This window comes from Eurytemora carolleeae, unplaced genomic scaffold (genome assembly GCF_000591075.1).
Source record: "Eurytemora carolleeae unplaced genomic scaffold, Eaff_2.0 scaffold244, whole genome shotgun sequence".
Taxonomy (NCBI): domain Eukaryota; kingdom Metazoa; phylum Arthropoda; class Copepoda; order Calanoida; family Temoridae; genus Eurytemora; species Eurytemora carolleeae.
Genome location: NW_019396165.1, coordinates 261,664 through 282,021, shown reverse-complemented (window position 1 = coordinate 282,021; position 20,358 = coordinate 261,664). Strand labels below are relative to the sequence as shown.

Below are 20,358 nucleotides of genomic sequence, written 5' to 3'. Positions count from 1 at the left end.
CGTGGGACACCCTGTACCATTTATAAACTTTGTGGGCTCAGAAGACACATAGTTATAATTTTAATTCCTTGTAGTCATTAATGTCGGATTCTTTGTTGGTTACTAAACTAATTTAACTCAAAGTCCAATTCATCCAATAGAAGATATGGCATTAGGAATTTATCCGAAGTGTGAACGTACACTCCGTACACTTGTACATTACGTTATCAGCTGCAGTATTGGTTTTGAATTCAAGCAATCAACATTAAAACAAATTATCTAACAAATTTTTCATATGTACAGGGTGTCCCACATCATATTAGACCGAGAACGGGTCTAAATTACGATTTTCGGGACTAATTAGAAAATTTCATTAGAATGAATCATTTTGAAAAATAACATAAGGCTTATATAAGAATTTTCTTGCGGAAAATGATAAGTTTTTCGAGTATTAAGGGTTTATTTTGGTGTTAAAGATTGGAGATAATCTAATATGATATGGGACGCTATGTAGGTGCTAAAAGAGGTCGGAAATTAATTACGTAAGAAAACAAGTTCTTGCCGAGATGTATGCCTAACATCTTTTAAAATTATAGAGAAGACCACATTCTGTGGCTTCTTAATTAACCAAATAAAGCGTCTGGTTTTGCGTAGAGATCCTAATGCCTACGCTTTTATATTACCAAGCTCTATGATTAAACTTATTAATGGCTCCAGTTAACAAAGGTAAGTGGATCAGAATCATACGTGCAACTAATCAAATTTACCAAAAAGTTTAGAAGGTATTTATTGAAGACAGCACAAAAAAACAAACATACTAGATTATCACTAGTTTTAAAAACTGATTCTCAATAAAATATGTTAATATGCTTAGAAGGGGGGGGGGGGACATCTAAGTTTGCAAAACAACGACAAATAAATATTCAATTATATTCAAAACAAAAACTGAATGCAGAAAATCTATTAGAAAAATACGCAAATTGGTTATACTTTTAGTTTTAACACAAGATCTTACAGGCTGGCCCAGGTCTCGTATTTTCACCAGTTATAAAATTGATCTTTATAATTTTAAGATATTTACATATTTGAATACTGATTATAAGAAGAATACAATTAAGCCCAGATATAACGAATATGAAGGTTCACACCGTCCTAAACCGTCAATACCTACGGTTTTATCTTAGAATTTACAATTTTTGTGAAAAACTATCAGATAAATATTAAGGGTAATGCCTCTAACATAGAATAACCGAAAACCTGGGTAGTATTCAACCATGGTCTGAGAATACATTAAGAAAGACAAAATTGTGTTTTTTTTTTCAACTTCTAATAGATTATATTCGACCTACGATTTACAAACGATTACACAGTTTTAAGGTCTATTATACATAAATTTTTTAGAGGTAACATTCGGAAACAATTGAAAATTCTAAATTGAAACAATAGTCTATAACATTTTTATCTAATGCCTGCGTAAATTGAATATAAAGTAATGGTTACAAAGTGAAGTTAACTTCACTAGATATATATCAGGGAGCCGTGTAAAATCACAGCAGCTACAAAAGAAAAAAGTTCTCTCCAATGAATTTACTCCTGACAAATAAGATAGAAAAGAAACAGGATCAACATCCAGTGTCACTGGTCTTAGTTTTCTAGGTCTAGAACAAACTAGCATTTTAGAGCTATATCAGCCTCCAAGAAGTGCTGTTCACTATCATTTTCTTGAAAAATGCCACACAATATATTCTTAATGCTGGATAAAGAAAACTGGGGTGGTGCAATGTTCTTATCTGATCATTACTGCCTAAAAAAAATAATTCAGAGTCAAAAGCATGGATTTATAATTGAGAATTAACCTCAAAAGTCAAAATGCGAGTTTGATATTAAAAGAAAATATACAGTACACCCCTGATCAAAAGTTCTTACTTATCTAAATATGTTTCTTTTTCGTAGAAGTACGTTACCTCAAAATTCAAATTATGTCATAGGTTTACACAATCAGGTTTCCAAAATGAAAAGAATATAAAAAAGGGTTTAAGACAAATAGTCTGTTGATAGTATAATTTACCTAATTAGTTTGTGTTGAGTTGCTGGTGTGAGTGTGGTAGGATAGCTAGAAGAGAGTGCTGGCTAGAACTATTATTTATCATAGAGTGGTGGGAGGGGCTAGGTAGAAGAGAATGTTCATTGGGACTTTCAGGTTCCTGGCTCCCTGGGCTAGAGAATCTGTTTGCTGGGCAACCATATTTAGATTTGTTAAGATGGCGCTCCATATCCCAGCGCCGAGAAAAAGCCTGAAACAAAAAACAGACTGTTAAGTGTGATTTCAAGTGACCCTCCGAGCAGAGATGGCACTGCTCGATTCACAATGGTGTCCTTAAAAGCTTTGTTTGATCAAGTTTTATTATATCAAAGAATATATATAATTTGGTAAACTGGTAATTATCAGTGAAGGTTTCCATACAGTTTCTTCTGAAACATGTAAAATTCAATTATCAGATTTAAACACTTTTAAACCTAGAAAAACGACAATATCTTCCACATTATCAATCAGATATGTTTTAAGGGTACCGACGCGTTGTGAACCTGGCATTAAAACAGGCAGTATCTATCTATAGTCTTTACTTATTAACTTTAAATATCAGGAGTATGTTTTCCAGAATTTTATATCTTAAAAAAGTAAAATTTCTTGGTTAACATTTTCCAATCCCCAATGTTTTTAGGTCATCGCCCTAAATTTTTTGAATTATGTTTTATTTCACCTTTCCACATGAAGGGCATCTATGAGTGCCCCTGTGAATATGCCTGTGGTGTTGAAGACTGCCTGGATGCCTGAAAAGTTTACCACACTCGTCACAACTATATCTTCCTGAGCCTCCTCCCATCATGCTCTTGTTTAAACAGTCTACAATACACAACATTGATTAATGTACGGGTAAGCAATAGATTTCGTATTTATACGACGTTAAACAATATGAAATAATACATTACTACATAACTACAAAATACATATATTTTTTCATCTACGTAATGTTAACTACCTGATAAATTATCTGAGAGGGATGATACTGGTTGTATGTTCCCAACCACTATGTTCCGGAAATGTACCAATCTCTCGTCGTGCTCTACAATTAACGTTTAGTTACAGTTTGACGCCAACAGGAAGAAGTGCTGTTAATAACGGAATAAAAGATTAAATTTGTTTCAATGACTTAAGATAAGTTTTCCTTGTAGACAGATAAGTCAACATTTAATTTTAAGTCAAGTTTAAAGTTAACTGCAAATAAATGCTTCTAGAAAAAAATAAGTATATATGTTGAAATGAAAAATTAGTAAACGAAATCCCTCTTAGCTTCAGGGTCATTAAACGCCTAAATTTAAAAGGAGATTATTGAATCGGGAAGAATAATTGAATTACATGTTTGAACACATTTATTTATTATGTTTAAGATAAGGAGAGGCGGATTGGGGAGGATTGGATTCCGGGTTGACAACAATGATGAGTTATATCACTGCATAGATAGCACAACCTAGACTTCTTGACGACTACATTTACAGAGCTGTTACTAACCGACTAGGCCGACCCTAAAACCTCGCACAGATACAGATACAGTAAAACTTTAAAGATATTTAATTAATTTTATCAGAAGCGTCCCTCTTAAACACGTTTATATAGATATCTTATAATCTTGTGACAACATTGAGTAAGGGAAAAATAAAAATAAGAAAGGATAATAAGCCTATGTAGTTCATCTTGAAGTTAAATTAGTATTAAGAGGGATTCTAACCCGAACCTCGGATCTCCTAATACAGACAAACTTCAAGTGAAATACCCTTCAGAGCACACAAGCCTTAGGTTTGATTATGAACAGGTGAAAGCTTGTTTATTGAACGAGGTGTGGGTATAAAATATCCGGAAAAAAATCAACCATGTCATTTCAGTTGTCTGTCAGATTATCTCAAAAATAGAATGCGTGGCCATTTCGCAACTCGTAACTAAGATTTCGTTCAAGAAGGATACTGATTAGGACACTTGAAGCTCTAATAACAGCATTTTATGCTTCCTTAAAATAATTTAGTAATAAGCATGTGACCGCAATTTTTTTTAAGTTGTAAAGTTTTTAACAGTATTTTCTGAGAGAACGGGATCCAACGAGCTTTATTCATTAAAATTTTGTATTTTTTGGATGGTTGTAAAGTTTTTAACAGTATTTTCTCCAACGAGCTTGATTCATTAAAATTTTGTATTTTTTGGATGGTTGTAAAGTTTTTAACAGTATTTTCTGAGAGAACGGGACCCAACGAGCTTGATTCATTAAAATTTTGTATTTTTTGGATGGTTGTAAAGTTTTTAACAGTATTTTCTGAGAGAACGGGATCCAACGAGCTTGATTCATTAAAATTTTGTATTTTTTGGATGGTTGTAAAGTTTTTAACAGTATTTTCTAAGAGAACGGGACCAAACGAGTTTGATTCATTAAAATTTTGTATTTTTTGTTTGCTTAGATTAATTAACAGGACAGGACACAACGAATAAATAAATACTTCTTTCAAGTTTGGCAACATTCCTTGCTATGTACCCTCTATTATTCATAAAATCCAAGACAACATACATGTCGTGTTAATAAGAGTGTGCCCGGTCTTAAATATACTCTTTAATTTCCTCCTCCAAGAAGTACGTGTCTCTGTGATGTGTTTGTACTCTGTATGCGTCCGAGTGACCAGGTTTAGCCGGTCAGATACGCTAGGATTACGCCGGGCTATAAGCCGGCTACCCCTCACACTTTCAGAAAAGGAAAGTCGGAGAAAATGTGTGAAACTAGAAAAAATAAGGAAAAGTCAATCTCAGGCCTGTGGTCACTCACTAAAGCAGTGCTAAGGATTCATTTCATCTTTAGCATATCTATATCAAGGCGAGTCTCTCGAAAAAGTTTACTATAGAATTTGGTCTAACTTTCTAACATTGTGAGAATCACTTTACAACTTGGAGAATTAAATATAAAATATATTTTCTTGACGAAATCCGAACGGAAACAGAAATTAGAGAAAACACAAAATAAGTACTTAAGTGTCCAGTTCTGCATTGGTCAAAATAAATAGATAGTTAACCAGGGGTGTATATTTTCTTGCAAAACTATCCCCCTCCCCCCTTAAAATTACATTTTTCCCAAAAAAAAGTACCAAAAGGAGAAAAAAACTTGCCTTTGATGCCTAATTTTTAATTCCCCCCCCCCCCCCCCTAAATCATAAAAATCATCTCGGGAGAGAACACAGGATCAACTGTCCTTGTTAACTCTACCTTGTTTATGAATACCGTCAATACTGTGTCTGCTGCCTGTGTCCGGGGACATGTCTAAAACTGTTGGAGCGGATTCAGGTCTAAAGGCCAACCTTTCGTGCCGAGCCTTCTCCTTCTCAAGCTCGACCTAAAACAAATATCATTAATTTGAAAGGTTTTTTTTGCTATTAGCAATTCAGCAATGATATTCTTTGGATCTATTCACCTTACGAAAAATTATACTAATAAAATCTGAAAAAAGTTAATTAAAATATTTGATATTTTTCAAACAAATGAGATGCGCAACAAAATCCCAATTTTAGTATTTGGCTTGATTATACAGCATAAAAAAATGTATAGACAAAGAATTTTTTCTTTACATTATTAGTTTTGTTTAAATGTTGATTCAGATTGTTTATTTCAAAATCAAGCGTGGCCTATGACGTCATATACAAGTGTACGCAGAGTACAAACAAATAACAAAATTTCCTCGTGTCATATCTTCTACCATTAGGTCTATCTTCAGTAAAAAAACAATATTTTAATGTTTATCCCCTGTCAAAACTACAGTCGGTCCCCAAAATGAAATCTGTTCAGCTTCATGATTTAGACAAAAATAATTTTATTAATAAAAATCTACAGAGAAAAAAATCTTCAAACCCCACATTCTTTTTTTATTGTTGACAAATGTAGTAAAAATTACAGAAAATTTTAAGACACCAAATTTTAAATCTAAACGCTTTTGGCTTGGAGTTAGGTCTCCTTACCTCGGTTTGATTTGCAACTTGAAACCGGTAATCAAGAGCATCCTGCTCAATCGACTCCTCCAACCTAGATATTATTAAACTATATAATAAAGCTTTTCGGTTATATACAAAAAAATTGTGATTAGCGTGGTCTTCTTCAGAACTTATTTTTTTTCCATAAAATTTATATTTTTGGTATTTTGCAATATTTTGGAATATTGTCTGTATCTGTTTGAAACTCACAGGTACCACCAAAAAAATCCACGAAAAGTGTGATATGATTGCTATCCAATCCTAGAATTTCATTAGAATCGGTCTGGCCAATTGAGAGATGTATTGATAAGAATCCCAACATTTTACTGAAATAGATCCGATTTATTATTCACTTTAACATAAAAACAACACAGTTAACACATTAATTAAAATATCCTCTATTCTTTTAGTGACATTATTACCGCTCTAATTCTTAGATCTATTTATTGATAGCCCTGCGTGGACAGGTATACACTAGAACTAAATTGTGAATTTTCCTGATACTATTTTACGACTTTTCTCCATTTCCATGAGTCTACTTTTATGAAATATTAGGATTAAATAGAAATTATACATTAACACATTTTTTCTTTTCTTCACATTTGATTTTGAGAAGAATTAAGAAGGATTAAGTTCACGGATTTTTTTTGTGGTACCATATGAAAATTGAAAAAATTAAAACAATATTCCAAAATATTGGAAAAACTCCATGTGTAAGAATTTCCTGAGAAAAAAATTGTTTTGATAAAGACTACGCAATATTAATATTAAAACCAAGCAAAAGTAAACTGCGGGATTAACATTGACCAATAATAATAATATATACATGGGCAACGCAAGGGTACTCAAGCTAATATATTATATTTAGTGAACTTGTGAATATCTTGTTTTCTTACTTACTGGAGAAAAATATTTCTGAAGGGGCGAGGGAACAATATGTTCACCTGTCGCCTAATTTATTTACACGTATGAAATGTTAAGATTCTAGTTTTGCAATAAACCAGTGCTTAGGATCCGGATACGTTTGATCCGCAAGATTTTGGCTTCCTGGATCCGGATCCAAGGAGTAAATATCAACGAAAAACTGCAAAAAAAAACTTAATTACTCCTAAAATCCAAAACTGAACTTTTGAAAAAAATGCTGACTTCTGAATGGTTCATCAAGTTTTAGGAGAAAAATAAGCGAAAAAATAAAACAAAAAATTTGATTTTTTTTAAATGCAGTAAATCTTTGAGAAATGACCTGGATCCGGATTATTTTTTTTTCCAAAAATTAAATGGATCCTAAGCACGGCAATAAACACTAAGGGGACTCTGATATACTAGCCTCAACCAAGGAAAATACACAAGGTATCTCAAATCGATGCTTCAATTTTGTGGGGAAAAAAACAAAAAATTAATTTAGTTTAAGGGGTTCCGGGTGTTTCTTCCTTGGATTGAACTGTTTGGCCGGTTGGACGGCTTTACAGAAATCCAACAGACAGTTACCTGTTATTATGATCAATTCTGCTGTTTTCATGAGCTTCCCTTGGTTCTTCTAATCTGGCAAGATGCCGCAAGAGACCGAGAGAACTGAAGTTCCTGAACAGGTCAGAATGATTTAAAACCTGATTTCATAACATAATATTGTTTATTGATTCAATTTATTTGTTAACGAGTTATCCTTTTCCACTCTCTGCATTTATTTTTACATCTTTGCAAATAAGTCGTTATCATAAAAAATCGTTAATAGTTACATTCAACTCAAAACGGGGAAGACAAAAGAAATTCAAGGGATGTAAAATGAGCTCGATGAGAAATTTCGTCTTCCTAACTCTATAAAGGATATCGTCCTGTCGGTATCGCAAACTATTCCAGAAATCTCATGAAAGGGAAAAATTCGAGGGAAAATTATTTTTGTAATGGATCGATATTTAAAAACAGAAGCTCCAGCCTCCGTACTCTTTATCCGGGAGTTAAAATCAATCTTAGCTCGGAGGATTTACTCATCTTCTTGCATTATACAAGACTTTCAATCAGAGGGGTGATTAATTTTTTTTCTACAAAAAAAAGGAGATATATTTTAAAACAACCTTAATATAACAATCTAGTCTGGGTTCAGTTTACACAAAGTGTCAAGTTTAGACTGCATCGGGTGGTAATTTAAATGTTTAACAATCTTTCTTTTCATACAAGAATTGTTAAAAATTAAAATATTGTCCATTTAAAATATAACATTTTTGGTAGGAGCACCTAAGGACTTACCGTTTTGCGTGCTATTAATTTGTTTTTTTTATATCGCCAATAATTTCTTTATATCCATGGCCGACTAATTTCAATTAATTACCTATGATCAAGCATAGTGGGACTGGCTGGCATGCTGTGGGGTATCGGTCTCGGCTCCGCAAATCGACGCGTATTCGAATCCGCTTCCATAAATTGTCTCTCGCTATCGGTGCTGAACCTCTTGGCGTCACAAAATCTTTTAGCCTCGGGTTCTCCAAAGTCGTTAGAATTCTGTGTCAATCCACTTTCGTCGCACTCATCACCTCGGGACATGTCGAAAGATCGTTTCCATCGTTTGTGCGGCGGGGTTCTGGAACTGTGTGTTGGAGAAGATGGTCTGCTGGGTGTTGAGGGTCGGGTTGAGGGTAGGCTGCCTGGTGCCCGGGCAGACCCCGGGCCTCCGACTAAAAAATGGTCGCTAAATGGTTTAATGTCGGAATTATAGTCAAGGAATGGTTTAACGTCCTGTGTTTGATCTGGGGCATGTCTATCCTGGGAGGAATGGACGGAATTGGGAGAGTGCGGATGGGATTGTGGCGTGTGTGGCCGAGTAGAAGGAGTGTGTGATCTAGTCTGAGGAGTGTGAGGGCGAGTAGAAGGAGTGTGTGGCCGAGTAGGAGGTCGACTTCCTCCCCAGTGTTCAGACTCGTGATCATTGGAGTGACTTGTCTAAATAAAAAATAAAAAATAAAAAATATAAAAAATTAAAGTTCAGGAATATTCTATTTGATTTCTGTGTTTTAGGAAATGCTCTTAAATAAAGATTTTTAAATTTTGCAGTGACTTCTCTCTCTTAGTCTAGTTTAATATGTAGCATCATGCCGTCAAAATGGGAAACTTTACTCTGAAAAATTCTCTTTATCTAATTATGGTATTGGCAGACGTAATCTTGATTAAGGAATTTTTTTCTTCTTTAAGTTATAAAATATATCAAGGGGGGGGGGGCATGAAACGTATTACTCTCCGGAAAGTTTAAACATTGTTTAAACATAACTTAGAATTGTCGTAGGAGGCTGATTTTTTGCTTGCAAACTCAGAATTATGTATATTACATGCATTTTTTGGTTTTTAAGGAATCTGAGCAAAAGTGTGCGCGTGCGCGCGCTTTTTGTGAAAAATGCGACTTTTTGACAGTAAATCAATGTTAACTTCATTAATTGCAATTGATCATTCACCTCCAAAGGCGCATGCGCAATACAAGAAAATATTTTTGAATACTTAATTTTAATTATTCCACCACTTCAGCCCCTGACTGAATACGATTACCATGCGGGATACCGAATAAGATTAAATTAATCTTCAGATTAAAAAAAAACGCATTATTAAGCGTAGATCTCAATATCCACAATAAAAGAGTTCCCAGCTCTGAAAAAGCCGAAAATTCCATTTACAAAGAAAATTGGCAGCTTGGAGAGCATCGCTTAACAGCTAAACCTTTTATCAGAGAAGGGGCCCGCAAGGTAAAAATATGCGTTGCTGTCAGTATGAAGTCCTAGTAAAATATATTTGCTGTCAGTATGAATACTTACATTAAGATCTAAGAGCCCAGGAGGGGTTTGAACGTTGTCTAAACCTTTAATCTTAAAGCACTTCGCTGTATGGAGTAGACTAGGCAATAGATCTTGACCGACATTCACCTTAATCAAGTCTATTAGTACAATATTTTAACTTCAGTTGAAATTTAATTTATATAAATATAATTTATGAATTTGAATATTTCCACCCGTTCTGCAAGCAGCAATTAAAATCTTTGGGTGTGAGCACTGAAAGATCATTTAAATGCGAGGTTAGTTAAACAAGAATCTTCCAAGGAGGACCAAGAATGTCGAGTTAATTTATTTCAAATTACTTGGTGTTGAACATTTGGGTTAAGATGATTTAACATATTTACCCCTGCTATCAAGATCACATGTCACGTTCTAATTTGTACAGATGTTGATTAAAGACTTATTGAGGAAAAAAGTTAGCAATTCTCGAAAGCTGAATTAATTAATTTGTAGATTCTTTATATTGAAGGAAAAGGACCTATTTATTATACTCTGTTCTTTACTAAAAAACACTGATTCAAATTAGCTCGTTAAAAATATCAAAGACGTATAAGAAAAACTTAACGATTCTGCTGTGTTTTTCGTACTTAAAATGTCAGATTAGTAATCAATTCCTTTGCAAATTTGTTAGAGGAAAGTTTTCATCTTTATGTATCAGAAAACATTCATGATCTCCACTTTGGGAGTATAATAGTGGTCGTAAATTCACGTTCCGCCGTGAAACACATATACAACCAGACTCTGAAGCAGATGTAGGAGGGAAATATTAAATCTCTGTCCGATATGAACTGGCGAGTAAAAATTCTAGTTCAGAGTTTATAGGATTGAAATTCATTAGCAAAAGTTTGGCTAGGGTTCAGAGTAATGGGAAAAACGGAGAAAACGTTTGGCTCGTTTCTGACCTTAGTCAGTGTTAACCGTAATAAACCTTTTCCCGTTCAAAACCTTGCCAACAAATCTAGTTAATCATTAATAAAACTGTAAAAATGTTATATAAAAAATGTTACCTCTCCAGTGTAAGCAAACTCCAGCATTGCACTTGCTTCCTCCCTACAGGTATCTTTAAGAATGATAATGGGATGCTTACACGGCGCATTCTGGAAATAAGGATATTGTCAAATATATTAATTATCAATTATCTCGATCTCTAAGCTTATTTATAAATCTTTCTTCAGTAATATTCTCTTCGTCACCGTGCTAATCTGATTTTTTTGTTCCGAAATAAATCTGCCACCCCCCTCACNAAATTTGTATAGAACTTCGAATGCGTCCAATTGCATTGTTTCGTTTCCGTCCTTACCCATAAACAAGAAAAATTGCCCTTTTTAACTATCCAATGCTTCTACCATTTGTCTAATCATTATGATTTAATAATGTTAATTGTGTTACAAAACAAATTCTGAAGATACATAAACATAAATCTCTCTTTAGGTCTGGTATTTAGTATTATTTAGTTCTGTCAAAAATATGAAATAATGCTAGCAAGACCAAGATTTAAATAAAACGATTTTAAATGTTATCCTACATGAATGTACAACAAGCGTTAAGTAAAAAAATAAATCCGAATCCTGTCTCTTGTTTTCTACACTAATATTATTATCTGCAGTGGATTCAAAACAGTCGACTAGAAACAAACAACTAGTTGGTCTGATAAATGCTTTAACTGGCGGAAACAAGTAAACCCCAGACAGTAGTGAATACATAAAATATAGTTTTATATTTATGGTTCAACTCGATTACTGTTACTTAGGGATAAATGTGCATTGTGCATCCTAGGCTAGGCCAAGAGAAACGTCAGATTACTAAAAACTTGCAAATATTGGATTTGGATATGAATTTCAGAACAAGATGGATCAATTCTCGCCACCAAGTGAGATCAACTCAGAGTGGATTCTCAAGACTCCTTAATTCCTACCTCAACCGATTAGATGATAAAAATTGAAAATAAATGCCCCAAATGTCAAACCACATAACCTAACGATACAAACCACCTTTTTAATTGCCATGCAAATCCAAACAGCCTTCCCACTACCAGCCTATGGACCCACCCTATAGAAGCCTCTAATTTCCTTGGACTGGAAGAACTCGAAGATCCTGACCCAGGATGAAGCTAAAACAACATCAACCTACCTTTAGAATATCTCTGAAGTATGTTGAGACAGAGGACAATATAACCTTGTGGGCGTCTAAGGTTGAACCGTCGGCACAAGCTAGAGTTACGTCAACAAAATCCTGAACAAAATTTTCTCTAAATTGAATTGAGTCAAATATTTAGTGGAAAAAATCATATTTTTTAAAATCATCTTGAAGGGAGACAGTTTTTACCAAATATGTTTTTCCAGAATTAAACAATCTTAAAGCTTTTAGGAAAATATATAAAAACAAAACTTAGGATTTAAAATTTAATTTATTCTTCATTTACCCAATATTTCCCACGAAATTGGCATAAAAATATATCGAAAACAGAAAATCGGCCGGGTAGGTTGAGAAATGCATTAAACGCCCCTGAACATCTGAATAATAGATGAAGATAAAACGGTAAAGGGTTGTTTATTTACCATCCTCCTCATTTTTACGTACAAACGTAAGTACATTGAAAGAGTAGAGAAAAATATAGGATGTTTCGTTACGTGAAAAATAAAGTATAAAAGGATTTTCTTTGGAGTTTGGATTCTTCAAATACAGGTTTTATTCAGGGGTAAACTTAAATCATAAAAACCATTAATTGAAATTTCTTTTTTTGCACACACTTGATCGCTTTCTTAATTACTGAATTTCATGATTAATATATAATCCTGTATACAGGTATATATATTTAGAAAGCCAGAGGGAGTTTACTTACGCATTTTCAGCGTCATTAGTGCTTTAGCTATAGGTAGAGATAAAGCACCGCTATTACGCATTATTGCTTATTTAATGAGATTTGAGGCGGGCCAAAGAATTTGTATAGTTGGGTTAAAATTAAAAATAAATTTTAAGTAATATAATAGCAGAAAATATGTTCTAGGTATGTTTGCTATACTTAAAAACATTTTTTTCAATCGTTTACTAAAATACCAATATATTTGCGTTTACTTATAGTTTTATCAGTATAAAAATTATCCTATACCTAAAATTTTATTTTAATTTTCACAATAAAATTGTTTGTTATATGCATGGATATAAAATAGACAAGCTTTGATGTAATTTACGGGCTGGGGTGTCATGCAGTACATTTGACATTGAACCCTGGAATTAAATTTTTTTCTGCGATTTTCGTGTTAGAAAAGAAAATTACAAGTCTTTTAAACTTGGTAAAATGTAGCCTCCTTCTTTGTATCAAAGAAACTGTCGGAGAAACTAAAGATTTTATAAACTTTGGTATTATTTAATAATTTAAATTTTAAACAAATTTCTCAATATCTCAGTCAATTCTTAAGAAACAAAAACGGCAGACCGAGACCCCCTTTGGGAAATCCCAAAACAAGGAGCATTTAATGCTACTAATGTCTTCAGAGGCAATCTCATGTTGACACGATATTAGTTTAGTATCTCGTTTTATCTTCCTCCAGGGCCCACCACTTACTAATTCTCCATTTTGTTTTGGACCCTGAACTTCCCTTCTATCATACACCATGCAAAGATTTAAAAATTAATCTGAAAAATATAGGGCCCACTTAACAGTTAGCTATATCAGCTGTGAAGCCCATCCAAAAACATTACATGTACGCTGGTTCAGAACAGTTCAGATAGAGAGAATCATATCTATAAGCGGGCCATGTTTATATGCTTCCATTTTATCGATTTAATTTTTCGACTGTTTTGAATTCTATGTTTTTAATTGTGTTTACTCGTATAGTAAAAGCTTGACGGTAATGTGCAAGTAGAGTTCTTTTGAACATTAAATTAAGTATGAACATTAAAGTATGTGTATTTACCTGTCTTGAATGTAGATCACGGAATGTGCTCGCAACATTAACACTGAAATCATTCCAGCGCAGACTATATTTTTGATTCGACGCCATTTTTCAGGCTTCCCACTCTTCCTAGAACAAAAAAAATATTTATATTTAGAGAAAGTAATTTTGCCCCAATTTCCCCTCTTAATTTCTTTAATGCAGGGCTAACGACTATTAAGCTGTAGTTCAGGTTTCTTGCAATTGTAATTTATTAGCTCGCAACCAAATCATGTAAATTGTAGATTCTTTCTGCTTTACAACACTCGTGTAGGTAAAACATATCTGTAGTTTCGGTAAGTTTTAATAATTCATATTGTTTAATTGTACATTTTCTGTAAATCCTTCATGTAATAAATATTTATTCGCTGATAAAGTACAATTCAAGAATAGATTATTTTACAAATTCTGTAAGATTATCGTCTTATTCGTTAGAGACTCTGAATTGTGATTTGAAAATGTGGTAAGTGACTAAACTGGGCTTAGCTTGGGTTGCATCCAACTCCGTTTGACTAATCCACTTTTCGTCTGTTAGACATAACGCACATCATAGACATAGTTATTATTTGTAAGACTATTAAACTGTTTTAGACTTAATAAATGTTGGAATGCTGGTTCCCGTTATCTTGTTAATTTAATAAATAGGAAGTAAATATTAACTAAAAACTATCCTACAAAACGTTTGTAAAACTAAAAAATAAATAAATGACGACTGTGTTGAGAACTAATTGTAAAAAAATGAGTACAGCATGAAGAGCTAAATGACTAAAATATAATTACAACGTGAAGAACTAATTGTAAGAAAATTTATGACTACAATGTTAAAAACTAATTGTAAGAAAAACTACGACTACAACGTGAAGAACAAAATGACTAAACTATAATTACAACGTGAAAAACTAATTGTAGGAAAAACTTTGACTGCAACGTGAAGAACTAAATGACTAAACTATGACTACAACGTGAAGAACTAAATGGCTGAACTATGGCTACAACGTGAAGAACTAAATGGCTGACTATGACTACAACGTGGAGAACTAAATGGCTGAACTATGACTACAACGTGAAGAACTAAATGGTTGAACTATGACTACAACGTGAAAAACTAGATGGCTGAACTATGACTACAACGTAAAGAACTAAATGACTAAACTATGACTACAATGTGAAAAACTAAATGGCTGAATTATGACTACAACGTGAAGAACTAAATGGCTGAACTATGACTACAACGTGAAGAACTAAATGGCTGAATTATGACTACAACGTGAAGAACTAAATGGCTGACTATGACTACAACGTGAAGAACTAAATGGCTGAACTATGACTACAACGTGAAGAACTAAATGGCTGAACTATAACTACAACGTGAAGAACTAAATGGCTGAACTATGATTACAACGTGAAGAACTAAATGACTTCAGAAAACCGGAATAACTTCAGAGCAAAAAAACTAGACATCAACTTGGCTTTGCGTAGCAAATTAAACTTGTTCCTGGTTCTCATCCATGACGGTGATTGGGAACAGTTGTCCGTCAAATCATATATATATATATTTAAAATCAAAACGATACAGAATAAAGGATTAGACTGTAAAGGGGAGGAATAAAGGATTAGGATTAAAATGGAAAAGTCAAGAATAAAGGATTAAAGTGAGAGTTAAGAATATATGTGTCAGTTTGTGTAATACAAACTACCTAATAATCAATATCAATGATAGTAGACCTCATTTCTTGAAGAATGTATCATTAAAAGAGTATTAATTAGGCTTAAAAATAGAAAAATTAAAAAAATAAATAAATAAAACCCTAAAACCCACTCTTAAAGTGTTTTTTGGGCTGGTTTTTTTGGGTGGGTAATTTTGGGCTGTTTTTATGCCAGTCCTAGTTCTCTACGATAAGTTCGGATCATCAGTACTAAATTGTCATAAAATACTTTTTTGAATAAATAGGGTGTCTCAACATCGATATCTTAAAAGGACAAGGAGATATGATTTGAAGGAAAATTGTTATGATAGCGTTGATTGAAACCTCTCGAGAAATTGAAATGGTATACACCTTCTTTGTTTGGTTCTTGACGCCTGTTTGGTGCAAGTTGTTGTGAGCTACTGGTTTATCAAAACACAAATAAAGAGAAAACTAGGTCGCTAATCGTTTTTGAATATTTTGCCACGAGTTTTTGAAGAAGACTCGTGAAATTTAATATTGAAAAAGGTAATAAATACTAAAAGTAGATGAATGATTAACTAACAGAAAAATGGGATGAATATATAAAGGGTTACTCCAGCTGTGCAGGGCAGATTTTGATAAAAAAAAACATCAATATCTCACCAGAACAAAGTGATATGATTTGACGGAAACCTGTTCCCAATCACCCTCATGGAAGAGAACCAGGAAAAAGTTTAATTTGCTACGCAAAGCCAAGTTATTTTTTTGGTTCTAAGTAACATTGCTTTAAATTTGTTCAAATAAGTTTTCTGCAGCTACGGATCAAATTTTGAGCTATTACTGAAAACATGGCGATAAACCTTAAACACTAAATGATGACCTTCGCATCGACTTAATATTAAAAAATAAATGGCTATAATTATAAAACTGTAACTATTAATTTGAAAGCATTATGACAACCAGTATATGGAGGCAGAAAAATTTAAGCGTTTACAAAATACATATATTCAGAACTAGCTGAAACGCTGATGAGAAGTTCTTATTTGATGGATCAAATTTCAACAAACACTTGAACTTTAAGAATTTTAATCAAGTAAAACATATTAAATCTTATTTGAGGGGAACGATACAGGTATTGATCGTCGGACATTAAATAAAGTTCCATTTTTTTCAGCTCGATAATTCATTAAAAACATCTTAACTATAGAGTCCAGACACCCTCTAATGAAAAGTCATTTATTTATTTTTGATTTAGTATTAATGATAATTCAAACCTCATATTAAAAATCAACGATATAATAATCATCAAAATCAATAATAAAGCAATGTAAAAAATCAAAAATGAGAAAACAAATATATTAAATGGTTGTCAAAATGAAACATACTCGGTTATTTCCTATCGAACGATTTTTAGACTCCTATCTACTAGGACAGACCCCCCTTCACTTTAATCTGAAATGTCTCCCTAACTGTGCTTGAATGTAAAGTTTTAAACCGATTTAACGTCTTCACTTCACTTTACGTACTGGTACTAGATACCTGTAACCTGCTCAACCTGCGCCTGAAGCTGAACTCTGAACTCTCTGAACTCTGATGAATAATATCTATCGATTAATTGATTAGTACGACTGATAAACATAAACCCAGCTATACACAGTAGAGAAATAACCTTCTTTACAAAGAGAGAAGAGTAAATAATACAAAATTGAGCATTGTTTTAACTCTTTTTAAACAGTTTAAAAGTCAAATTTTACGATATAAATGTCAGAAGAAGACGATCAGATTTCTATTCGTAATATTCCGCGGCATTCTTTTAACTTGTGCACAGCAACAAACACAGAACTTATTCAGTTTATTTGTGACTGTGTTCAGTGGAGAAATTATAGAGCTTTTTTGGCATGTTAGGAAATTTGTCATTAAAAAAACTAAAATTGAGGAGTTATGGAGATCCTCAAAAAATTATGTGAAAAAGGGTTTACAGAATTTGGTCCGTCCTATAATAAGCGATCTTTAAAACCCCCGCCCCCTTCACCTCCTATTTTTTTGGGGTAATTTCCTAGTGTAGGATTTTTGGACCCCCCGGCCACCCTTCCCTCCCCCCCTCCTATCAATTTTGGACATTGATCTCTCATGGATATCATTGGTCATGTGGCCGCAGCGCCCGGCCCCCTAGCCTGTCCTAGCCGCGGCGCTCGTCCCCTAGCCTGTACTAGCCGCAGCACCCGGCCCCATAGCCTGTCCTGGCCCCGGCGTTCGGCCCCCTAACCTGTTCTAACCGCAGCGCTCGGCCCAGAAATGGTCTTAAACTTACTTAACCCTAAATAATCTCACAGATAATGAATTATTGGCTGTGAGATGATTTCTTTAATGTGCCACTAAGTAGTGAAGATTGCCTAGTTTGCTAAGAATCCAAGGCATGAAGGGGAATTGGAAAATTTTTAACAACTCTGCCTACAAATTTAAAAAAAAATTTAAGAAGAGGGTCACAACACGTTCAAGCGATTATCCCTGTTCTAGGAAAAGAATAAATATCTCAAACACTATTGAGGCTTCTCAATAATGTCCGTAGTCCGTACAGTTCACACAGTATAAATGGTAACTTAAACTTTTGTTATAGAGATTTTAATTTACATTATACTATGTACAATAAGCATGATTGCGATGCGTGGTTTGGAGGCTGGATATGAACTGGGCATTGGGCAAACACACGGGCTATTTCTGCCTTTTGGAGAAAGCAACCTCACTAGTCACTATGCGTATATAGTTCTTTAAAAAGTACAAAACTTCTTAAACTCGGTTTATTACGAATTTTTAATTGACTAAATATCTGTGTTAACTCTATGAAAGAAATCACAACGCGACAACTTTAACATGTTTAAAATTAAATATCAAAAGATAGAAATACATCTTACGATTACTTAAAAGCACGACTAAAACGTTATCCCACCTTAGACGAGAAACTCTATATAATAATACAAAAAGAAGAACAACTACTGAAGACTGTGCTGTATTAAAAACTATAAAGTATTAACCCTCCCCCCCCTCACCCAGTCCCGGCTCCAAGTATATGCTGCCATTATCGGCTGTCTTCCCCCGCTCTATAACGCAATAAAACGCAATTTTTCCCATTAAATTACGCTTGAAGTACTTACCCTGTATTTGTCAAACTCTTCACATGGGTTGAGAATGGGTTTAGACTGTTTGTTGCTTCTTATGATAGAATTCTGAACAAGCTGAAAGACGCAATGGCCGGGAAACTTCACAGAAAGCTCAAATGTCATGCATGGTAGAGTGTAGTGGAGAGCTTGAACAGGGTGCCCAACTCTAAATTGTCAAAAATCCACTGAAAGGAAAATTTTTATCCACAAAATCCTCAATAAATAATTAAGAAATCCCCAGAAAATCCTCAATTTTTCCTACAGAAAACAGCTTTTTTAGAGTTTTTTGGGAGGGTTTATGAGAGTTTTTAACATTTATTTCTGTAACTGATGCAATTTCAGATCTCTTTACTGCAGTGCAAATGTTATAGTTTCATTTAAAACTCTGAAACACAAAAAGATTAAAAGTCACATTACACACTTCGAAAAAAATAGTTGCTTACAATTCAGAGCTCATGTTACATACTTTGAAAAAAATTGCCAAAAAACTAATGTTAAACCAAAATTCCAAAAAATAGTTTTTTTGATCCTATAGATTAAACAATTTTCAAGATACCGATATGAAAACAAATGAGCGTCAGTGGAATCTCAGACATCTCCAGATTGTAATATTTTGAAAAAAAAATTTACTACTGACATTTGTGAATTTTTTCTACCTTTATATTAATTTTCTCGTGGAAATTTTAATTTACAGAAAACTTTGTTTCTAAAAGTCCAGATTAACAATACTCATCTAATACAAACTGACAATATTTAAATTTAAAAAAATGTAAAACTCAACCCCCTTTCAAAGAGATATATATGTTACAGGAAAACTTTCCCATAATTTCGAGACATGTTTTTCATTAATTTTTGACAGAATATCAGAAATATCAGAATAAATATTAAAATCCCCAGAATATCTACAAATCCCCAAGGGGTTTCAAAATCCCCAGATTTGGCACTTCTGGGGATTTAATCCACAAGGTTGGGCACCCTGAGCTTGAAACACAGCTGTTCAGCAACGAGGCTTGCTGCGCCCGCCTTGACAGCTAAGAGACAGCACGACAGCTTGAGACAGCAACCGCTGCAGTGGCAGGCAGGAGAGCGCGCTCCCATCAGCTGATATTGGATGAGAATCAAATAGCAATCTTAAAAATTCATTTGTTAAATTAGGATTTTTTAGTCAAAATAAAACTTAATACAAATCTTTTCGTTTTTCCTCATCGAAAAAAAAAGTAAATATTTACCCTGAGTTTCCTGGACAGGGGTAAACTCAGGGTAATTGCAGACAGGGGTGTTTACTTTCACTCTGCACACGGGGGGGGGGGTGAATGTGTTTATACTAACTTATAACCTTCAAGCATGCACTATTCTCTTAATTGGATTCTCTTAATATGTTACAGAATTGCCTTGCCGACTAGGGGCGGTCTATTAGCCCAAATGAAAAGATTATTTAAAGTATATACAACTTGAAGTTCAGGAAAATAAAAATTACAAAGGGACACCACGTCTTTTGGATATTGAAACAAACAAAACTTACTTATGATAAATTGTTAATTTGTTTCGAAGTACAAGAATCCGGTCATACGTTTTCTCCGGCATGAAAGGCTATACATGGGGGCTGGGGCAGATTGGAGTGGGGCCTGGGCCCCACCCTGAGCTCCTGGGGAGGGCTCCGCTCCTCTCCCCCCCTCTAAGGAAATTTATGATATGAAATAAAAGCATCAAGGGTTGAAAGACACAACGAAAATAGAATTTTAATAAATTA

At 33.8% G+C, this 20,358-nt stretch overlaps 1 protein-coding gene across 1 annotated transcript; it reads right to left on the bottom strand.

Annotated features, from left to right (window-relative positions):
- Positions 1-749: 749 nt before the first annotated feature.
- On the bottom strand, positions 750-19,011 carry LOC111696936 (protein abrupt). Its single transcript, XM_023466751.1, has 13 exons — positions 18,603-19,011; positions 13,766-13,873; positions 11,979-12,080; positions 10,856-10,945; positions 9,831-9,938; positions 8,363-8,970; positions 7,525-7,617; positions 6,025-6,088; positions 5,279-5,405; positions 3,021-3,104; positions 2,742-2,884; positions 2,048-2,273; positions 750-1,783 (listed from the first exon to the last, which is right to left on the bottom strand). The coding sequence occupies exons 2-12, from the start codon at positions 13,850-13,852 to the stop codon at positions 2,052-2,054; spliced, it is 1,728 nt and encodes a 575-aa protein (XP_023322519.1). The 5' UTR covers positions 13,853-13,873; positions 18,603-19,011; the 3' UTR covers positions 750-1,783; positions 2,048-2,051.
- Between the last annotated feature and the right edge of the window lie 1,347 nt (positions 19,012-20,358).